At 37.5% G+C, this 19,034-nt stretch overlaps 1 protein-coding gene across 5 annotated transcripts in view; it reads right to left on the minus strand.

The window, feature by feature from the left end:
* LOC127451718 (brain-specific angiogenesis inhibitor 1-associated protein 2-like) overlaps nt 1-19,034 on the minus strand; it is a 141,934-nt gene that overhangs the window by 47,854 nt on the left and 75,046 nt on the right. For all 5 annotated transcript variants that reach the window (XR_007899133.1, XM_051716618.1, XM_051716614.1 and 2 more), the window contains exons 4-6: nt 9,488-9,549; nt 9,208-9,279; nt 4,506-4,643 (exon numbers count right to left, since the gene is read on the minus strand). Coding sequence is in view for 4 of the 5 variants with exons in the window: in XM_051716618.1 (XP_051572578.1) it covers nt 4,506-4,643; nt 9,208-9,279; nt 9,488-9,549 (272 nt within the window). In the remaining variant the exon portion in view is untranslated. The remainder of the gene's footprint in view (nt 1-4,505; nt 4,644-9,207; nt 9,280-9,487; nt 9,550-19,034) is intronic.

The raw sequence follows: 19,034 nt of genomic DNA on the forward strand, positions 1-19,034 counted from the left end.
AAATTTGTCTGATTTAGTCAGAGTTAATTTTGATCCCTTAATAAAAAGGTTTTCGAATGATGTGGACAGGTGGGCTTCATTACACTTATCGATGATTGGGAAGGTTAATGTGATTAAAATGAATTGTATTCCAAAATTCAACTACCTGTTACAATCTCTCCCTATAGATGTCCCCCTCTCTTATTTCAGGCAATTTGATAGCATAGCGAAGTCCTTCATTTGGAATGGTAAGCATGCCAGGTTAAATTTGAATAAGTTACATAGGCCGATGGACAAAGGTGGGCTAGGCCTACCCAAGATTCTGTTTTATTATTATGCATTCAGTCTCAGACATTTGGCTCATTGGACACTTCCACCTGAAAGAGCCCCTCCCTGGCTTTGCATTGAACAAGAACTTCTTGCATCTATTTTGCCATTGCAAAGCCTTTCCATCAAACTAACCAGAGAAGTTAAATCACACCCCATTATTTCACATTTGCAGTCAGTATGGACAAAAGTGTCCAGAGTGTTTAATTCAGATATTTATCTAAATGTTGCCTTGAGCCTATGGCTAAACCCCAAACTATGCATTAATAAGTCCCATTTTTGTTGGTCTGAGTGGATTGTGAGGGGGGTTAATACACTCGGTGATCTTTATGAGAGTGGTGTGATGAGATCCTTTGAAAATTTGGTTTAATATTTTGGGATCCCCAGATCTCAGTTTTTTTTTTAGGTATTTTCAACTACGACACTTGCTCTGTACTATTTTTGGGAATAGCATACACCCCCCTAGAGCGGCAGATACTCTGGGAGAGGTGATTTCTGCTTTTGGAAAAGGCCATGAGGCATCAGTATTACTCCTTATTAATCAGAGTCTGGGGGACATACACTGCATCCGGAAAGTATTGCAGCGAAAGTATTTATTTTTAATAAATTTGCAAAGATTTCAAACAAACTTCTTTCACGTTGTCACCAGGATGACAATGCCAAGATCCATCGGGCTCAAATTGTGAGAGTGGTTCAACGAGCATGAGGAACCATTTTCACACATGAATTGGCCACACTGAAAGTCTTTGGGATGTGCTGGAGAAGACTTTACAAAGTGGTTCGACTCTCCCGTCATCAATACAAGATCTCGGCCAAAAATTAATGCAATTCTGGATGGAAATAAATGGTGTGACGTTGCATAAGGTTGTCGAAACAATGCCATGACGAATGCGTGCCATAATCAAAGCTAAAAGCAGTCCAACTTTTTTTTTGGCCAGGCAGTGTATAAATCTCCACATTCACTTTCACATTATTTTGTTGTTGGTGATTCACATTATTGCTTATTATAATATCACTTCAGAAGACATTGATTAAACCACTGGTGTCATATGAATTACTTCTATACTTCTTTTATGTGATTTTTGGACCTTTAAAGTTCTGGTCACCATTCATTTGCATTATGAGGACCTACAGGGCTGAGATATTTTTATAAAAAAAAAATTTTGTGTTCTGCAGAAGAAAGAAAGTCATACACATCTGGGATGGCATGAGGGTGAGTAAATGATGTGAGAATTTCCATTTTTGGGTGAACTTTCCCTTTAAGCATACTGTTAAAAAAAACTAAGTTCTATGTAAATTCCCTAACACAGAGCCTCTGCTAGCTTATGATTATATTTTACAGAATTATGAAACTCTAAATATCTGTGGCTCTCTGCAGCAAGCATGGCACCACCCAGCCTGAGCTAACTGTCTGCAGGGCATCTGGCAGCAGACAGACACATATATCAACTGTCAGCAGCATCAACAGCAGACACTCTGACAGATACCTGCTCCTACACGCTCATGATCTCAGGAGGGAATACAGACCCTGGATACTGATCAATGTATGTTTGAGCACACGCACACGCACACACACACACACACACAAACCAAGGTTATTATCAGATTTACACAATTGGTTAACGAAAATGTTACTAAAACCTAACATCAAATCAAAAACGATCACAGACATTTAACTAAATGGTTAACTAAAATAAAAACGAGAGTTTGCCAAAGAGTGAAAACATAACTGAAAGTATAAAGCACTAGGGCTGCAAGATTATAGCAAAAATTATAATTATCGATTATTGCCCTTGACATTGTAATCACAATTATTAATGTTGTGTAAATATTAAATACCGTGACGTCACAAAGTAAGCAAAGTAGCAGATTTCAATGGTGAATATGAGTTGCGCTCCAGTTTCTTTTAAGCATCTTTTAAGCATTAAATATTGTAATGTTTGTTAATGTTAAGCCAAATAAAAATTTTAAACGGATATCTCTGGAATAGAATAAATTAAATTATTGCTAAATTAGGCTACTATTAAATTATTAGTCCACGTAAAGTAAATAATATGACATATTCAATTTTCAAACTTATTAACAGCCGATTTAAATTGACCAAGTTACTGCGTTCAGTAAGCCCTTTGGTGGTGAGACAGGGGACCATTCATCCCGTTAGATCTTCAGTGGTGATCTTGTTCATGTAAGATCATCGTTAGATCATTTTTGGCCTCAGTGGTGCACTTTGGAAATTAAAAACAGACATTTGCGAACAGACATTCGGAGTTTGTGTGATTCGTGAAAATGTTACATTTACTATTACCAGCTGCATGGCAAACGGGTCTCATTAGAGCAGACGCGATAACAATGACGGTGATTCCTGAATTATGCTATTCATGCCATATTCTTTATGTTGGCTGCACCTCCAAAACACACTTAGAACAGTTCAGCTGAATTACTTTATTGCTATTTTCTACAAATCAAATTCACATTGGCCTACTTATTAACATGTTATTACATTTTTTATAAACTGTACACAGAAATCGAGCAACACGACAAACTCTCCCATTACAATGACTGCTGTCACTCACTGCAGGTTTACACTGTTTGAGACCTGCATTTCGACGCGAGCTCAATGACGCTCCGCACAAAGTTCTGCACTCTCGCGAATGCTCTCATTAAAAACCAAGCTGTCTAATCTGCATAATAAATCAATTATTTACACCACATCTATGCCTTGATTAGAATGGGAGCATTTTAGTTTTGTCGTGTTGCTCATTTGCAGTGTATTTAACATCTACGTTCAAAGCAATCTGTGCAATATGCAATGAATCCAAAATAATTCCAAAGTACTTTTTGCTCTGGTTCTACAGCATCTTTTCAAGTGTAAGGTGCTGTTTCTTCAGTATTAATTTTCATGTGCCACCACGAACCAAGGTGGAACGTAAAGCAAGCATCTGGGCATTCAGACCGTTTAAAACTTGCGCATTAGGATCAGCTGTCATTAGTGATAGGACTCATTTAAGCAGCTCTGATTGGCCATTGCATTTTCATCGCTCAATGGACATGTTAGTTATTGGTTAGAATACTCAACCGCTGCAAAAACATGTTGTAAATAGAAACCATTGATGCAATAACAGCAAACTTTAATTGAACGCTGTAATCATCCGTTTTCACGATTACATAATCGTGGCAGCCGTAATCGTAATCGCGATTAGTTTTTCAATTAATTGTGCAGCCCTTGTGCACTAAAATAAAATCTAAATTTGTGAATAATTAAATTTGCACTAAAAAAATTACTTTAGATTTTGTATTTCAATCAATTTTGAACTGACTTTAGATCTAGATCTATATCTGTGTATTCTGTCAAAAGATCCACCCAATTAGCAGCTATCTAGCTGAAATTTAAAACAACCACAATTGAAGTGTTGTGTGTGTCACCAAAGACATATGGAGCAATTTGTGGTTCTGTTATAAGGAATGAAAATTAAACAAATATTAAACAAAAAAAGGAGGGATATAAACTTTGACTCCAAAGCTCAATAATTCAAGACTTTCAAAAATAAACATACCCTGAGAAATATCCACTGGAGTAAAATGTTCGACAACTAGCCCTGGTCTCCGATATATGCTTGCACAGCTACATGTTGTGGAAGTGTGAGCTGATGGGGGTTACCATGGCTCTGTAATGGAGTCAGAAGGGACATTCTTTCACACCCCGCAGAATGCGTAAGCTTCCTGAGAAGCTCGGGGCCCGGAAGCGCATGCACAGAGTCGAGCTTTGCTTATCGATTTGTGTCGGGTCTCCGCAGCCCTGCTGTCATAGTGTAAGACTCCTCTCTGCAGGCCACCATTCACACACTGCAATTAAGACAGCAGCTTGAGGACTGGTCCACTCGCGCGGTTTATCCAAAGAACGCCTGTAAAAACAGCTGTGGTGTTTGTGTTTGTGTGTGTGTGTACACGGCAGCCTCTTATCCGATATGCCGCAGTGCTGTTTGTAAACACCTACGGATTTCGCCCACCCATTGTGTTCTCAGTGACACTAGAGGCTTACAGCACTTCTTGAATTCATGCGCTGTTAAAAATCATCTCGGCATTAACATAATGTAGGTGATCTTGCTGAAGCAGAGCCTCTCCATCAACCCCCATCCCTTTCAAAGGCCTTGAGTGACACATTAGCTGTGTTCCTGACCCGCAGCCATGTAGGAGCTCACCTGCAACTCCTTCTCGCTGTACTTGGAGGGGTTTTTGCTGCCCTGGCTCTTCCTCCGCAGTTTCTTCAGCTCACCTTGGCATTTCTCCAGACTCTCTCCTTTGGTTTTGTGCTCTATCTGGTACTTCTTGAGAGCCGCCTTCAGGAGACAAGCACAAGAATATTGTTGGTACATGCAGAAAACCTCAAACTGTTGCCACTGCACTGAGAAAGACATGGAGAGTCGAAACTCAAGAATCAAGGCTGATATGAGACAAAAGCAATGTTACAAAACATAGAAAGCTATGTTCAAACCAGACACATATCGGTATTTGGTAATATTATATAATTAACATGCATGGTTATGTTATCGGGGACACTTCAAAATACAGTGAAAAATTCGACGTAACCCATTACTTATATATTTTTAATGTTTCTGAATGCATAGTTTCATGTCCATCAACGAGTTAACAACGTTTATATCCAGGGACCAAAATTAACACTCAATGAGTGCTAAAAATGACCGGTCACTTTATAAGGAACTGCAACATATTACTCAAGTGAAACTGTATGACAGAACGATAGTCAAACCTTCGTGATATTCAAATCCAAGACAAACAATATAAAACAGTGACTTAATTAGGAATTAAAAAACAATAGATGGTTTACGTGGAACTGTAAGCTTTATATCCCTTACTTTTTACCCTTGCTGATGTAAGTGACGCAAGTGATTCAAATGAAAGATATCTGTATTACATCTTATCTCAGTGGAAAATGTATCATCTACTTTGTAAAATCTACTTTCCTAAATTTTCAAGGTTCTTTTCAAAATTTTCTGACATCCAAACTACCTCAAGGTACGATACACATTGCAAAACATACAGTGGGACTCAAATTAAAGTCTACTTCTATTTGGCATTTTTCTCTTTTTTAAAAACTGTTTTGTTTTTCCATTACGTATTATAATTATATTTGAGTGACATTTTGATTTGAAACATTTACGTGAAAAATTTTTTCACAGTTTTCTGTGATTAATCACGATTAATCATGGTACATCATACATTAAAACAAACATTAAAATATAATCATAAATATATTAACTTTACACTTTGTCTCAAAGAACTTGCAAGAAATTGGTTAGTCTCTAATAAGCACAAATATATCACATAAATATTGTGTGAATTAGTCCATTTTTGATTAAATCAAATAGTCCATTTTGCAGCCCTATCACAAGACCTAACAGAGTCTGACATTAGCATGTTGCCAAGCTAACATGACATTCTAATAAGCACAATTACTTCATATTACATATAATTATTGGGTGAAAAAGTCGATTTTTATAAGATGGAGCAATTTCTCAATATTTTATTCAATATTTTGCAGCCATATTACATGAGACCAATGCTCAAAGTTGATTACAACAGAGTTTTATGTTATTATGTAGCTAAGCTAACAACATGTTACCCTTCTGAGCACAAATTTTACATAGCACACATAAATATTGGGTGAAATAGAGATTGAGATATTCTATGAAAATTTTGCATCCCTACCACGAGACCAACACTCATGTTGTTGATTCCAACAGAGTCTGATATTAGCATGTTGCTAAGGTAACAACATGATATTCTAATAAACAAATATATTGGGTGACATATTCCACATGTGATTACATTACAAATTTTGATTACAAATTAATCTTTTTTGCAGCCCTACGACACGAGACCAACGCTCACAGTAGCTTACAACAGACAACGTTAGCATGTTGCTAAGCTAACAACATGATATTCTAATAAGCACAAATATTACATGGTACAAATAAATATTGGGTTTAAGTCAGTTTTTGATTAGATGAAGATATTTCTCTCAATATTTTGCAGCCCTACCATATGAGACCAACATTCACAGTTGATTCCAACAAAGTAATGTTAGCCTGTTGCTAAGCTAACAACATGATACTCTATATTTAAAATCATCATATCCATTTACTCCATCTACTACCTTGGATGACATTTTCACAGTTCTTAGTGCAATGCATTCTGATATTTTCTTATCAGTGAAGGATACATGCAATGCTGTCTTAGAATTTGGCCACAACAAGGTATCCTGGAAGACAGACACCCCTCACTTTGGGAGCATCTATGATGCCTTAACATGCTGTCTAGCTAGGCAGCTCACTGGAAACAAAGATAAAGGTTTCTGGTACATGGCAGTGCATTCTGATGTTTGTAGAACTAAGAAGGGAAGGTCTCCATTTCCAACAGCACAACATGGCTCACGGTCAAATTCTGGAGGCTGATATACTTGGCTGAGAACATTTCTAGATATATGAATCTTCTCACATCCTACACAAGGTACGATGAGAGAATGATCTCTAGACTACATGTCTATAAATAGTTTGGCAGCTCAAACCAGAATCTTGCACAGCAGGAATGAGTCTATAAAAACAGTGTTACACGTGAGTGATGCCAAAATTGCTTCATCTTTGCAGAAAGAAATAGACTTCAGCTTTGTCAGCCATAGTTCCCTGTAAATAATAACATTAATAATTCACAATGCTCAGCAAATAAATAAATAAAAATCAAATTTGAGATGTGACAGATCAGCGGTTCTCAACTGGTAGGTCACAGGCCGTATCACTAAATGCAAATAACATATGCAACAACCAAATAACTGTACATAGTTAGGATAGTTATATAAATATGCTTTTAAAAAGGAAAGAGAAAATAGCAAAGAAAAGATAAATGGTAAAAATAAAAGCTAATCTGTCATAGAAGTGTTCTAATAAATGGCAGCAGGAAAACGGAATTCATAATAATCTTTCAGACCTAAAGATCTCATAATACTCTCCAGAGCAGAGATTCAGTGTGTAGCACAGAATGTGCGGACTGAGGGAACAAAAGTGTGTTTGGTTTCCAAGGGGAACGACCGCAGACCATTCTCTCCAGTGCAGAAAAAGGCAGGAGAGCAAGGCTTTAATTTTATCTGAATACAATGTGATGACAATTGAAGCCCAATCCCAGTCGGCCAAACACCCCCAGGGAACTGCTCCACACAGCTCCTCTTCAGCCCACTCACAGTCTAAAGATATCTCTCTTGGCACTGTTACACACACACTTTAATCTCTTGCAAATTGTGTAGTTTCATATTTTGATTATGTTAGGGGAATCACGGGAAAGCAGGGGTGTTTCTATACGAGACTGCAGGCCAAACTATCGTCTGAGGGTCTCATAGAGAATGTGTTGAGCTGAGATGTTCTATGAAATCTGGGCATGTTTGGAATGGCATTCCACATACTAAGAAAGCAGTACACAGTATGTATGCAGGGTAGAGTATGTACATTTTCAGTATGCAAGGAATATGGCACATATTGTTTCATTAGCTCAACTTGTAAAGCACTGTGTAATCAATGCCAAGCGTTGATTCCCAGGGAACACATGAATCAATTAAAAAAATATATCTACACTTTAAATGCACTGTTAATTGCTTTGGATAAAAATGTTCTGCCAAATGCATAAAATGTAAATTTCTGCAAATTATCTACAACATTTGCAGTTTACAGCAATTTTAATTCTTGAAACGATACTAATTTAAAAACAAAAAACATTTTAAAAAACTAGATTAATTTCCGAAATGATAACTGGAGGGCAGTCGCTTGTGACAATGTATCTTTTCACTGTTTTAAACGTATATAATTGCATATCACTTCACATGCTATTTTATTTAAGTCAACATGAAATGCCGTTCACAACCCATTTTACTTCCATAACTTGATGTATTGCTTTTTTTAATTTATTTTTTATTATTATTATTTTTCCCCTTTTTCTCCCAATTTGGAATGGCCAATTCCCAATGTGCTTTAAGTCCTCATGGTCACGTAGTTATTTGCCTCAGTCCGGGTGGCGGAGGACAAGATCTGAGATTCGGCGCATCTTAACACGTGGCTTGTTGAGCGTGTTGCCACGGAGACATAGTGGAGGCTTCACACCACCCACCGCGGCATCCACGCTCAACTCACCATGCGCCCCACCGAGAACGAACCACATTATAGCGATCATGAGGAGGCTACCCTCCCTAGCAACCAAGCCAATTTTGTTGCATAGGAGACCTGGCTGGAGTCACTCAGCACGCCCTGGGATTCGAACTAGCGAACTCCAGGGGTGGTAGCCAGCGTCTTTACCACTGAGCTACCCAGGCCCCAACTTGATGTATTTCTAACTTAAACTATGAATGTAGTGAAAAAAGTAGTGTAAGACTTGACTTATCTATTAGGAATTGATTGGACCATGAAGAGTTACATGCTAGAATGGGGCCAAACGGTTGGAGAGAAAGGGTTGAAAAATTAAGAGGCATTCATTATGTCACAAATTTTTGCTTAAAGTTTACAAAAGACATTTTTTTTTTTTTCATTTATTTGGAATAACATGCACCAATGAACTGTGCATAATAAGACCATCAGCATGCATTACGTAAACATTTTCATTTCATGATGACTTTAAGAAAAGCAGGCAGCCTACAGCATATACTGTAAAACTTGTAGTAAGCAGTATGCTAGTATTCTCTTCCCAACAGCCTATGTGATATTCTGTGCGAGTTATTGATAATTTCAGCTGTCAGACAGATGAATTTGAAGAGAAGCGCTGTTGTTGAGAGTGTTAAGAGAGCTCAAAGTATGCCTTGTCTGTCTGGAATGTTATCAGAAGCATTGGGATGAGGTGTGGACTCACAGTCAGGTATCTTGCATCCAATTCCACCTTCTTCTCCAGTTCTGACATCAGCTCATTGTGGAAGCATTTCAACTGCAAAAGATGCATAAAGTTTGGATGAAATTCACACATTCGTCTTTTTTAAAACCTAAAAGTACAGTTATGTGGAGACTCTTGCAGATTATATGACATGCCCAGGGGCTTGAAATGAAAAGTTGCATGCTAAATGGAATCTGCTGTCACATCCTTTCATAGAGAGGCATAACGGACAGCAGGCGAGTAGGTTAACTAGGTTACACACCATTTCCTCTAACTGTACTTGAATCTGACGGTGGACCTCTGCCATCTGGAAAAGCACATCCCCTGCAGAGAAGAAGGACACACATCAGTCAAGGAAAGGGAAACAGGAAATGAGCACAAATCATGTGTTTTAAGTGAGAACAAATGTAGTGAGGTTAATAAGAGACAGATTGTGTTGAGGAGGTGTGGGAGGGGAGGAGGAAGGAAGGAAGGAAAGAAGGAAAGGAAGAGAATGAAAGGAAGACAGAAGGAATGGAAGGAAGGAAGAAAAGTCAGGAAAAAAGGAAGGATGGAATAAAGGCATGCAGGCAGGCAGGAAGGTTTGAAAAAGGAAGGAAGGCAGGGTGGAAGGAGAAAAGGAAGGAAGGCAAGAAAAGAGGGAGGAATGGAGGAGGAAGGGAAGCTGACAAAGAATGCAAGAAGGAAAGAAAGAATAAAGGCAGGAAAGAAGGAAGAAAGACAGGCAGACAAGAAGGAAGGAGAAATGAAAGGAGGAAGAAAAGGAGGGGAAAAAAAAAGAAGGAAGCCAGGAAGGGAAGGAAGGCAGAAAGAAAAGAAAGACAGAAAGGCAGGCAGGCAATATAGGAGGAGGAAGGAAATAAGGAAGGAAGGGAGAAAGGAAGGGAGGAATGAGGGAGTAAGGAAGAAAAAATGAAGGAAGGACAATAAGGAAGGAAAAGGAGGAAGATAGGAAGAAAAAGGATGGACGGAAGCAAGCAAGGGAAGGAGGGATGGAAGAAGGGAATGCAGGCAGGCAAGATAAAAGGGAGGAAGAAAAAAGGATGGAAGAAGGAAGGGAGGGATGAGGGAAGTGGACAGAAAGAAGGGAAGACAGACAGAAGGCAGGGAGGAAGGCAAGATAAAAGGAAGAAAGAAGGAAGAAAGGAAGGAAAAATAAGTTAGGGAGAAAGGAGTGAGGAAGGAAGACAAGAAAAAATAAAGGAAAAGAAGGGAGAGAGAGAGAGAGGGAAGGAAGGAAGGAAAAGAAGGAAGGTAGGAAGGAATGATGGAAGGAAGCGAGGGAGGGAAGAAGAAAGGAAGGGAGGAAGGAATGCAGGCAGGAAGGCAAGATAAGAAGAGGAAGGAAGGAAGGAAAGGAGAAGGCAGAAAGGAGGAGGGAAGGAATAGATAGTAAGTCCCAGCGTGCATTATATCCATGCCATCAAACTAGATGCAATCTACAGAAGACGAGCAAACATAAGGACAATGGCACAGTCAAAGACATTAAATACGAATACATAGATAACTTAAAAACAGGATGAAAGGGTGGAGAAAAAACTAATCCAAATGAAAAGATTCCAAAGACATTCAAAAAGATGAATTTAATGAGTTTGTACAAGTCAAGTGCATTAAATGCATAGTTCACCCAAAAATGAACATTCTGTCATTATTTGCTTATGTTGTTCTCAACCCAAATGCTGTTGTTTGTCTTCTTCTGTGGAAGACAATAGGAGCAGCTTTGTACACACAAAGTAATTATGTCTGTCAAGCACCAAAAAGAAAAACGCACCATTAAAGTAGTTCATACGACTACAGAATTCTTCTGAAGCCGTTCGATAACTTTGTGTGAGGAACAAACTAAAATTGTAATCATTATTCACTGATAATCTTCCCCTCTGCCACAGATATCATATCTTAGGCAAATGGACAACTTACAGTATATTGAATGTGTGTGTGTGTGTGTGTGTGTGTGTGTGTGTGTGTGTGTGTTTACCCCCCCCCCCTTGGAGCTTGACAGCCATGGTCACTATGAACTCTCATGATATGGAAAATATTTGCATAAAGATTCCTTAAAATTTATTATTTTGTGTTCCACAGAAAAAAATAACTTCATTCAGATTTTAAACAACATGAGAGTGAGTAAACAATGGCAGAATTTACATTTTTAGCTAAACTATTCCTTCAATAAAACAAAAACCAAACAAAACCAAACAAACTGCCTGCCATAACTGTAAATTGGAAATTAAAACTGCTGTCTGCATTCATTTGTATTTTTTCAATGCTACAGAGATTTTTAAGAGGATGATAGTCAGAATGTTTCAAAACTTGTTGCAGCAGAGTAAAGAAAACTTTAAAAAGGAAACCAAACAAGGCCATGCAGCTGATGGAAGTCGTGTTGTTTTAATATACCTACATGCTGCTGCTTCTGAATATGCAATGCATTGTGAAGAAAGGAACAGACAGTGAGCAGAGCACAGAAGAGACACTGTGAGAAGAACACACAGCAATGGAAGACAACAGCGTGCCACCCTGACCTGCTCCAAACTCAGCACAACCTAAAGTTAGTACAGGATGTTGCACTGTAAGCAGAAAGTGTTTGCACATGCTTGAACATTTTATAGTAGCTTATTTAGGTCAGTCTAATGTATCAGCACATATCTTCATTTAGTTTCAAACCCATTTTACTTAGTGGAACACAAAAGGAGATGTTTAGTACAATGTTTACGCTGCTCTTTTCTACATAACAGAAAAATAAAGACAAAAGGCATCATAAAAGTAGTCCATATGACTTGTGGGCTATTTTCCAAGTCTTCTGAAACCATAATTTGTGAAGAAAAATTAAGTTGCTATTCACTGAAAATTACATTTGAAATCTATAGCGGAGTGTAACATTTTCAGTGAATAACTACTTCAATGTTAGTCTGCTCCTTACACAATGCTATTGCACAGGTTCAAAAAAATCAGAATATGGAATATAGTGCGTATGGACTGCTCTTATTGTGCTTTTTGGTCTATTTCGGAGCTTGACCATCCTTGGTCACTTTCCGCTTCATCTTCTTTTGTGTCCAAAGACAAGTCGAAAGACCTTACATTTTTGGGTGAACTACTCCATTTAAAAAGGTGCATTCAACCATTATGGGTCACCAGCTTGAATTTTACCCCATAATCTTGATAATTATCTCTTTGTGCACGTGTAACATAAACTGACAAAAAAAACAAAACAAAAAAAAAAACATTTAAATGAGAACTGCCATCCAAAATAATTTTTCAGCCAAGCAAAAACAGTGTGACAAAGCAGTACGAAGCATTAACAAAAACAGGCTAGACTCAGAACATGGAGGACACACAGTACTCCTTTAATAAACAGAGTTCGTGACAGAATTGCACATTTGTTTATTCATTTTTTTCATTCCATTTCTCTAATGCAGGAAAATGAGCATTAATCACACACTACCCCATCATTTATGGCTCATCTGAAACATTAATTTAAACTTAAACATTAGTGGAATTTGCCTCCACATACCTGTGCACACTTTAGGTAAATTAACATAATTAAGAGTTTATACTGATTCAGTTGACTGTCAAGCCAAATGAGAAAAATGGAAATTGCAGGAACAAATTTACCTGAAAACCGTATGTGAACCCTTTGTATCTACCTGGATTTCTGCATACATTTTGTTTACAGAATTTGATCTTAGTTCAACTATGTCACAACAGACAGACACAGTTACAGATACAGCTTAAATAAATGACCCTTGAGATGCTTTGGCATAACCTCAAGAGATTGACTCACATCAGACATCACAAGAATATTGCTAAATTGAAACATTTCTTTAAATATGGAAGGTGTAAAATTCCTCCTGACCGTTGTGCAGGTCTGATCCATAATTAGAGGAAACGTTTGGTGGAGGTTATTGCTGCTGAAAGCGGTTCAACTAGTCATTAGATTCAAGGATTGAAATACTTTTTCCATCCTGCACTGCGGATGGATGGATGGATGGATGGATCTCTCTGCACATACAAATCTTGTAACTTCATTTATGCTTTGACAAATCTTATACTACACATGAAAATCTTTTAGGCACTAATTTACCTTTATACCTGTCCATGTTATTATACATTGAAAGTAGTGAATTGTCATCTTAATGAAACATAAATATTAGTAGAGTATACTGAAGGTGGTAGGGGCAGTGGTAGCTCAGTGGTTAAGGCTCCGGGTTACTGATCAGAAGGTCGGGGGTTCAAGCCCCAGCACCACCAAGATGCCACTGTTGGGCCCTTGAGCAAGGCCCTTGACCCTATCTGCTCCAGGGGCGCTGTATCATGGCTGACCCTGCACTCTGACCCCAGCCTAGCTGGGATATGTGAAAAAGAAGAATTTCACTGTATATGTGCAAATGTATAATGTGTGATGAATAAAGAAAATTATTAATTAATTATGAAATTGTCTTCATGGATTTTGAGCCGATCATCAAATTGTTCATTTGGTGTGAAAATATATTTTGGACATGTCTAACTAAGTTTGTTTAAATTATAAAAATTTGTGACAATGACAAATACGTCAGAATGAGCTGTGTTAGCCATAGTTGTGTTAGATATGACGTGACATAATTATAAGATCTGAACAACCAATTATTTGAACTCAAATCATTAAATTATATTGAAAACAATAATCAAAATATATTTCAGTGGCTTGATTGCAATTAATCAAGTGACTGCAACACAAAAATCACAACCGAATCAGAGGTTGATTAAAAAACAGAAATATGATGCAGAATGATGACTTGTCAACCCTTCTTGAACATGTTCTTTCAAGCATGAACAATCTTCTGTCAAGACTTATTAAAAGAAAAAGTGGACTGCTTCATAAGTCTGCAGGCACACAGCATACCACCTAAACCGATTACAGAAAATAAGCCATGCTCACCAGCCTCAAGGCTTACAAACCAAAAGAGGTATTTTAACTGTTCTTAGCACTTGGATCAATTAACAAATGCAGTGCTGCGGCCTACACAGACACACACACACACACACACACACACACACACACACACACACACACACACACGCGCGCGCGCGCGCACACACACTACTACTAAATACGGTTGTTATTTCACTTCTGAATGCATCATCCCTTTGTGTACACAGAGTTTGGAGCAGTATTCTACAACCAAATTCACTCTCGGAAATTTTAGGCAGTGACAGCTGTACAATTTGTTTACCCAAAAATGAATAGTCTGTCATAATTTACTCACCCTCATGTTGCTCCAAACCCTTATGACTTTCTTTTGCAGAACACAAAAGGAGATATCCCGGTCTGTCTTTTCAAAATAATGGCAGTTGAGTACACTGGCAGGGTGAGTCAATTATGACAGAACTTTCATTTTTGGGTGAACAGATATTACTGTAAATGCTGTATAAAGTCTCCAATCAGCATACTTAAGTAAAAGTAAAGATACCTTTATGTAAACTGATTCAATTAAAAGTTACGTATACATATAAGCTATACAGTATTTTTTATATAAACTGTAAAAAATAAGTATTAAAGTAATTGTTACTAAATGTACTCAAGTATCAAAATTACAAGTTAATGGCATAAATAAGATCAATGGCAACATAATATGGCATGCTTCTCTTGTGTTTTGATTCAGATTTACTATTCATGAAATCAATTGTTCACATTAATTTGACCAATTCAAATGTCTCAAATTGATCAGACTGTTCAATTGTTTTCAAATCAGACATTTCTATTACCAGTCCAAGCTGCATGCAGCTTACATATGGAGCAGTGTTAATTTTGGCAGTTTGCTGTCACAAAAGTAATGAAAGGGTCTGGAGAAATGTATAAGAGTAAAAGTACTAATTTTCTCTTTAAATATATAGTGAAGTAAAAAAAGTCATCAAATTTTTTTTTGCTCCAGTCAAGTAGAAATATTGCAAAAATCTATTAAAGTTTTATAGTACTACTTTTCAATCTCCTCTGAAATGCATAGCCTGTTCAGAACTAAACTTAACTAGTTGTGCCACTTTTAAATATTGACAGCTCGTCATCTGGTTGTCTTTGGTTAGAGCATAAACAAAATATGGCACCTCTGTTAACTGGGATTAATTACCAATAACACGTATGGTTATTACGTAATGGTTGCAATGGTTATCACTATGTCAACCATTACAAGTTCGGGAGTGACTACTTTATTCCATACACATCTGGAATGCTAATTTAGAGGATTCACTCCTGCATCTAAATGAGGTTGTCACTACGAAAACTTTGCAGTGTGTATATGGCCACAGATTTAAGCTTCCTTCAAAAGACACACCCAAACATTCATTCCCGATACATCACTGGAAAAAGCTTCTTCCTTGATCCACCTTTAGATTATTCATTCACTTAAATCACAAGTCGGAAAGCCTGGTTTAGTTTAGCTTGAAGCAAAAAGGAATAAAAAAAATTGGAAACAATGGAATTACCATTTTAAAATTGGCAGTGGTCCCCTAAAGTACTTAAACATGTCTGAATGTCATTGCATAAGCTACAAATGATCAAACAAGAAGCATCTGCAAACAAATTATACTAGACCTTTTCTCAGAACTAATTTCATCTTCAATTACTTTTTTAAACTAGTTTCAAGGTGATTTTAGTGGATGTATGAAGGTCCCTGGAAGAGTAATCACAGGTGTGATTCATCACATTAACAATGAATGGACGTATTCCACAAAGTTTGACAACCAGAAAGTGTTCAAATACCTATTGTCTTCATTTGGAACAATACATCTATTGTTTTATCATTTTAAACCTGACAAATGTCTTTTTGTGAACCGTTTTGCTTTGAAAAGTGTGTTGGTGCCATTTACTTCCAAATAAATGCAACTTGCGTTGAAATTCTAATGCAATGGCATTCATACATTTTAATTGTCCAAATACTTTTTGAAGACATTGTAAATCAGACCATACATTTTAGATCTTTGATCTGATAGGTTGTTAAAAGATATGCAGAGTGTTTCTACAGAAAAAAAAAGCCTTTCAGAAAACTTCAGAAATGTGTGCCTGACAGGAGCTCTTAACATGCAGGTACTTTGAACTCTTGAAAAATGGACTTCTGACATCTGCATTCCTTTTGGTTTGCACACAGCTGCCTGACTGACAGAAGGCACTGAGGCTAAGAAGAGTCACGGTCACTGCAGAGAGCTAGACTTGGCAGGCAAGTGTAAGCAGGCACCATACATGAGAAAACACACACACACACACACAAACTCTCTCGGGACATGTAATTTGCTTCTCCCTCCTGGAATGCAACCACATGGAAAACAATAGATATCTGTCAGTCAGCAGCAGAGGTGGGTAGTCACGCACTACATTTACTTGAGAAACTTTTTGGAGAAAATGTATTTTTAAGAGTAGATTTAATGGTGGGTACTTTTTACTCTTACTCAAGTGAAATTCTAATGAAAAATGTTTACTCTTCGTTACAATGGGGGACGTTACTGTCGATACATTACTGGTTTTAATTCAATAAGTGTTAATAAATGCATAATTGAGATATTTTTTAATGGAACTTTTACAGCACCGGAACAGCGGCGCTCTGTCACTCAACTCAAGTTCATCACCGCAGCAACAGCAGTAAGCGTTCAAAACAAATACTTTCTTTATTTCACACAGTGAAAATGAAGAGTTACTTTTAAGCGATGCCTTCATACAACATCAAAATAAACAGGAATTTCAGTATACAGAATTACGGATTCAACTAAAAAAAAAAAAAACCTATTCAATCCAGTACAGTAAATCAATTCTATAAAAGATCGTTTAGTTGCACTTTTGATAAAAATTCCAAGAGCTTTCCTGAGCACTTCTTACAAAACAAGTCTTTCAAGTTTTTTCCAGATAAAGCGGTAAGTTGTATTGATAATGATTACGTGGGCTTGATTGTAAAGGTAATGGTCAGTTTCAATGTGATTCTGTACCTATGGGCTTTGTTGATCTCAGTTTTTAAGTATACATTTTCTTATATTAGTGCTGCATTACATCAGTGCATATAAATCCATGTTACAAACTGTCTACAATGGACGCGAGCGATGTCGCATCGCAATGTTATGCGGACACATACATTGTAGACAGCACCGTTGATTATAATGGGAGCAATTTGTTTTTGCCACATCATGCCGCGCCACTCACGTCTAATGTAGACAGAACGTTATTTTGTTCTGCTGATCGTGTGCTTGATAATGCAGCACAAGCATACAGCCATTGGCGTAATAAAGCACGCGTGCGATGCGTTTCTTTTAAGGACAACAGGAACAAGCTCTGAACTAAAATAAGCCTAAACAAGCTTCTCAACACAGAATATACAATATTATACATAACAATATAATTGAGCCTGTGAGACATTTATTTATTTATTTTCTGTAATAATTGCTAGGAACATTTCAAAACTTTTCTTCTAATTTTCAAACCCGATCTGTCAAGCATCCTTAAAGTTCACCCATAGTTCACCCATAAATGAATATTCTGTCATCATTTAGACTCACTCTTGTTGTTCCAAACCTTTGTGTCTTTGTCTTCTCTGGAAACAAAAACAAGGTGTTAGTCAGAATGTTAGGGACTATGACCAAACACTAAAATTCTGTCTAACATCTCCTTAATTGTGTTCCTTGTGTCCAAGTCATACTGGTTTAGAACATGAGGGTGAATAAATGATATCATAATTTTCATTTTTAAACTATCACTGTAACAGTGGGTATAAAAGGATTTACTGGTGTTAAATCCTCATGACAACAAAGTTGTAATATTGTATATAACGTTACATAGATAAAGTTAGCAAGTGATTTTATTCAATTCCATTGTAAATGCCTCACTGTAACCGTGATTTTTGGTGTTTTTGAAATAATTTGATGACTCAAAGGGCACACCGCAGAATGCTCAATAAGATAAAAAAGAACTCTAGAGTGACAACTAAAGACTTGAAGGAATCATTGGAAATGCTTAACATCTCTGTTCATGAGTCTACTATACGGAAAACATTAAACAGGTATGATGTCCATGCCAGGACACCACGAGGGAAGCTGCTGCTTTCCCAAAAAACCATTGCTTCGAGTTTGCCAAAGACCACCTTTACATTCCACAATGCTACAGGGAAAATGTTTTGGACTGATGACAAAAACATGCAGCACTACGTACAGTATGGTGTAAAAAGGGCACTGCATACCAACATGAAAATATCATCCCAACGGTGAAGTACGGTGGAGGGAGCATCATGATTTGGGGCTGCTTTTCTGCATTGGGCCTGGACCGCTTACCATCAGAGGGAAAAATGAATTCTCAAGTTTATCAAGATATCCTGCAGGATAATATCAGGATGGCTGTGTGCCGGCTGAAGCTCAGCAGAAGTTGGGTGATGCAGCAGGACAATGACCCTAAAGATCGACGTGAATACACTACAGAATGGCTTCAAAAAAAGTAAATCCACCTTTTGGAGTGGCCCAGTCAGAGCCCAGACCTTAACCCAATAGATATGCTGTGGAATGACCTCAAGAGAGTCGTTCACACCAGACATCCTATGATATGGCTGATCTAAAGCTGTTCTTTATGGAAGAATGGTCCGAAATTTCTTCTGAACGTTGTTCAGGTCTAATCCGCAGCTATCAGAAACGCTTGGTTGAGGTTATTGCTGCCAAAGGAGGATCGACCAGTTATTAAAGGGTTTTCATACTTTTTTCACAGCACTGTGAATGTTTAATGGGATGTGTTCAATAAAACATGAAAGATTATAATTGTTTGTGTTGTTAGCTTAAGCACATTGTGCTTTGTCTATATTTGTGATCTCATCTTCAAA

The sequence above is a fragment of the Myxocyprinus asiaticus genome, chromosome 14 (genome assembly GCF_019703515.2).
Source record: "Myxocyprinus asiaticus isolate MX2 ecotype Aquarium Trade chromosome 14, UBuf_Myxa_2, whole genome shotgun sequence".
Taxonomy (NCBI): domain Eukaryota; kingdom Metazoa; phylum Chordata; class Actinopteri; order Cypriniformes; family Catostomidae; genus Myxocyprinus; species Myxocyprinus asiaticus.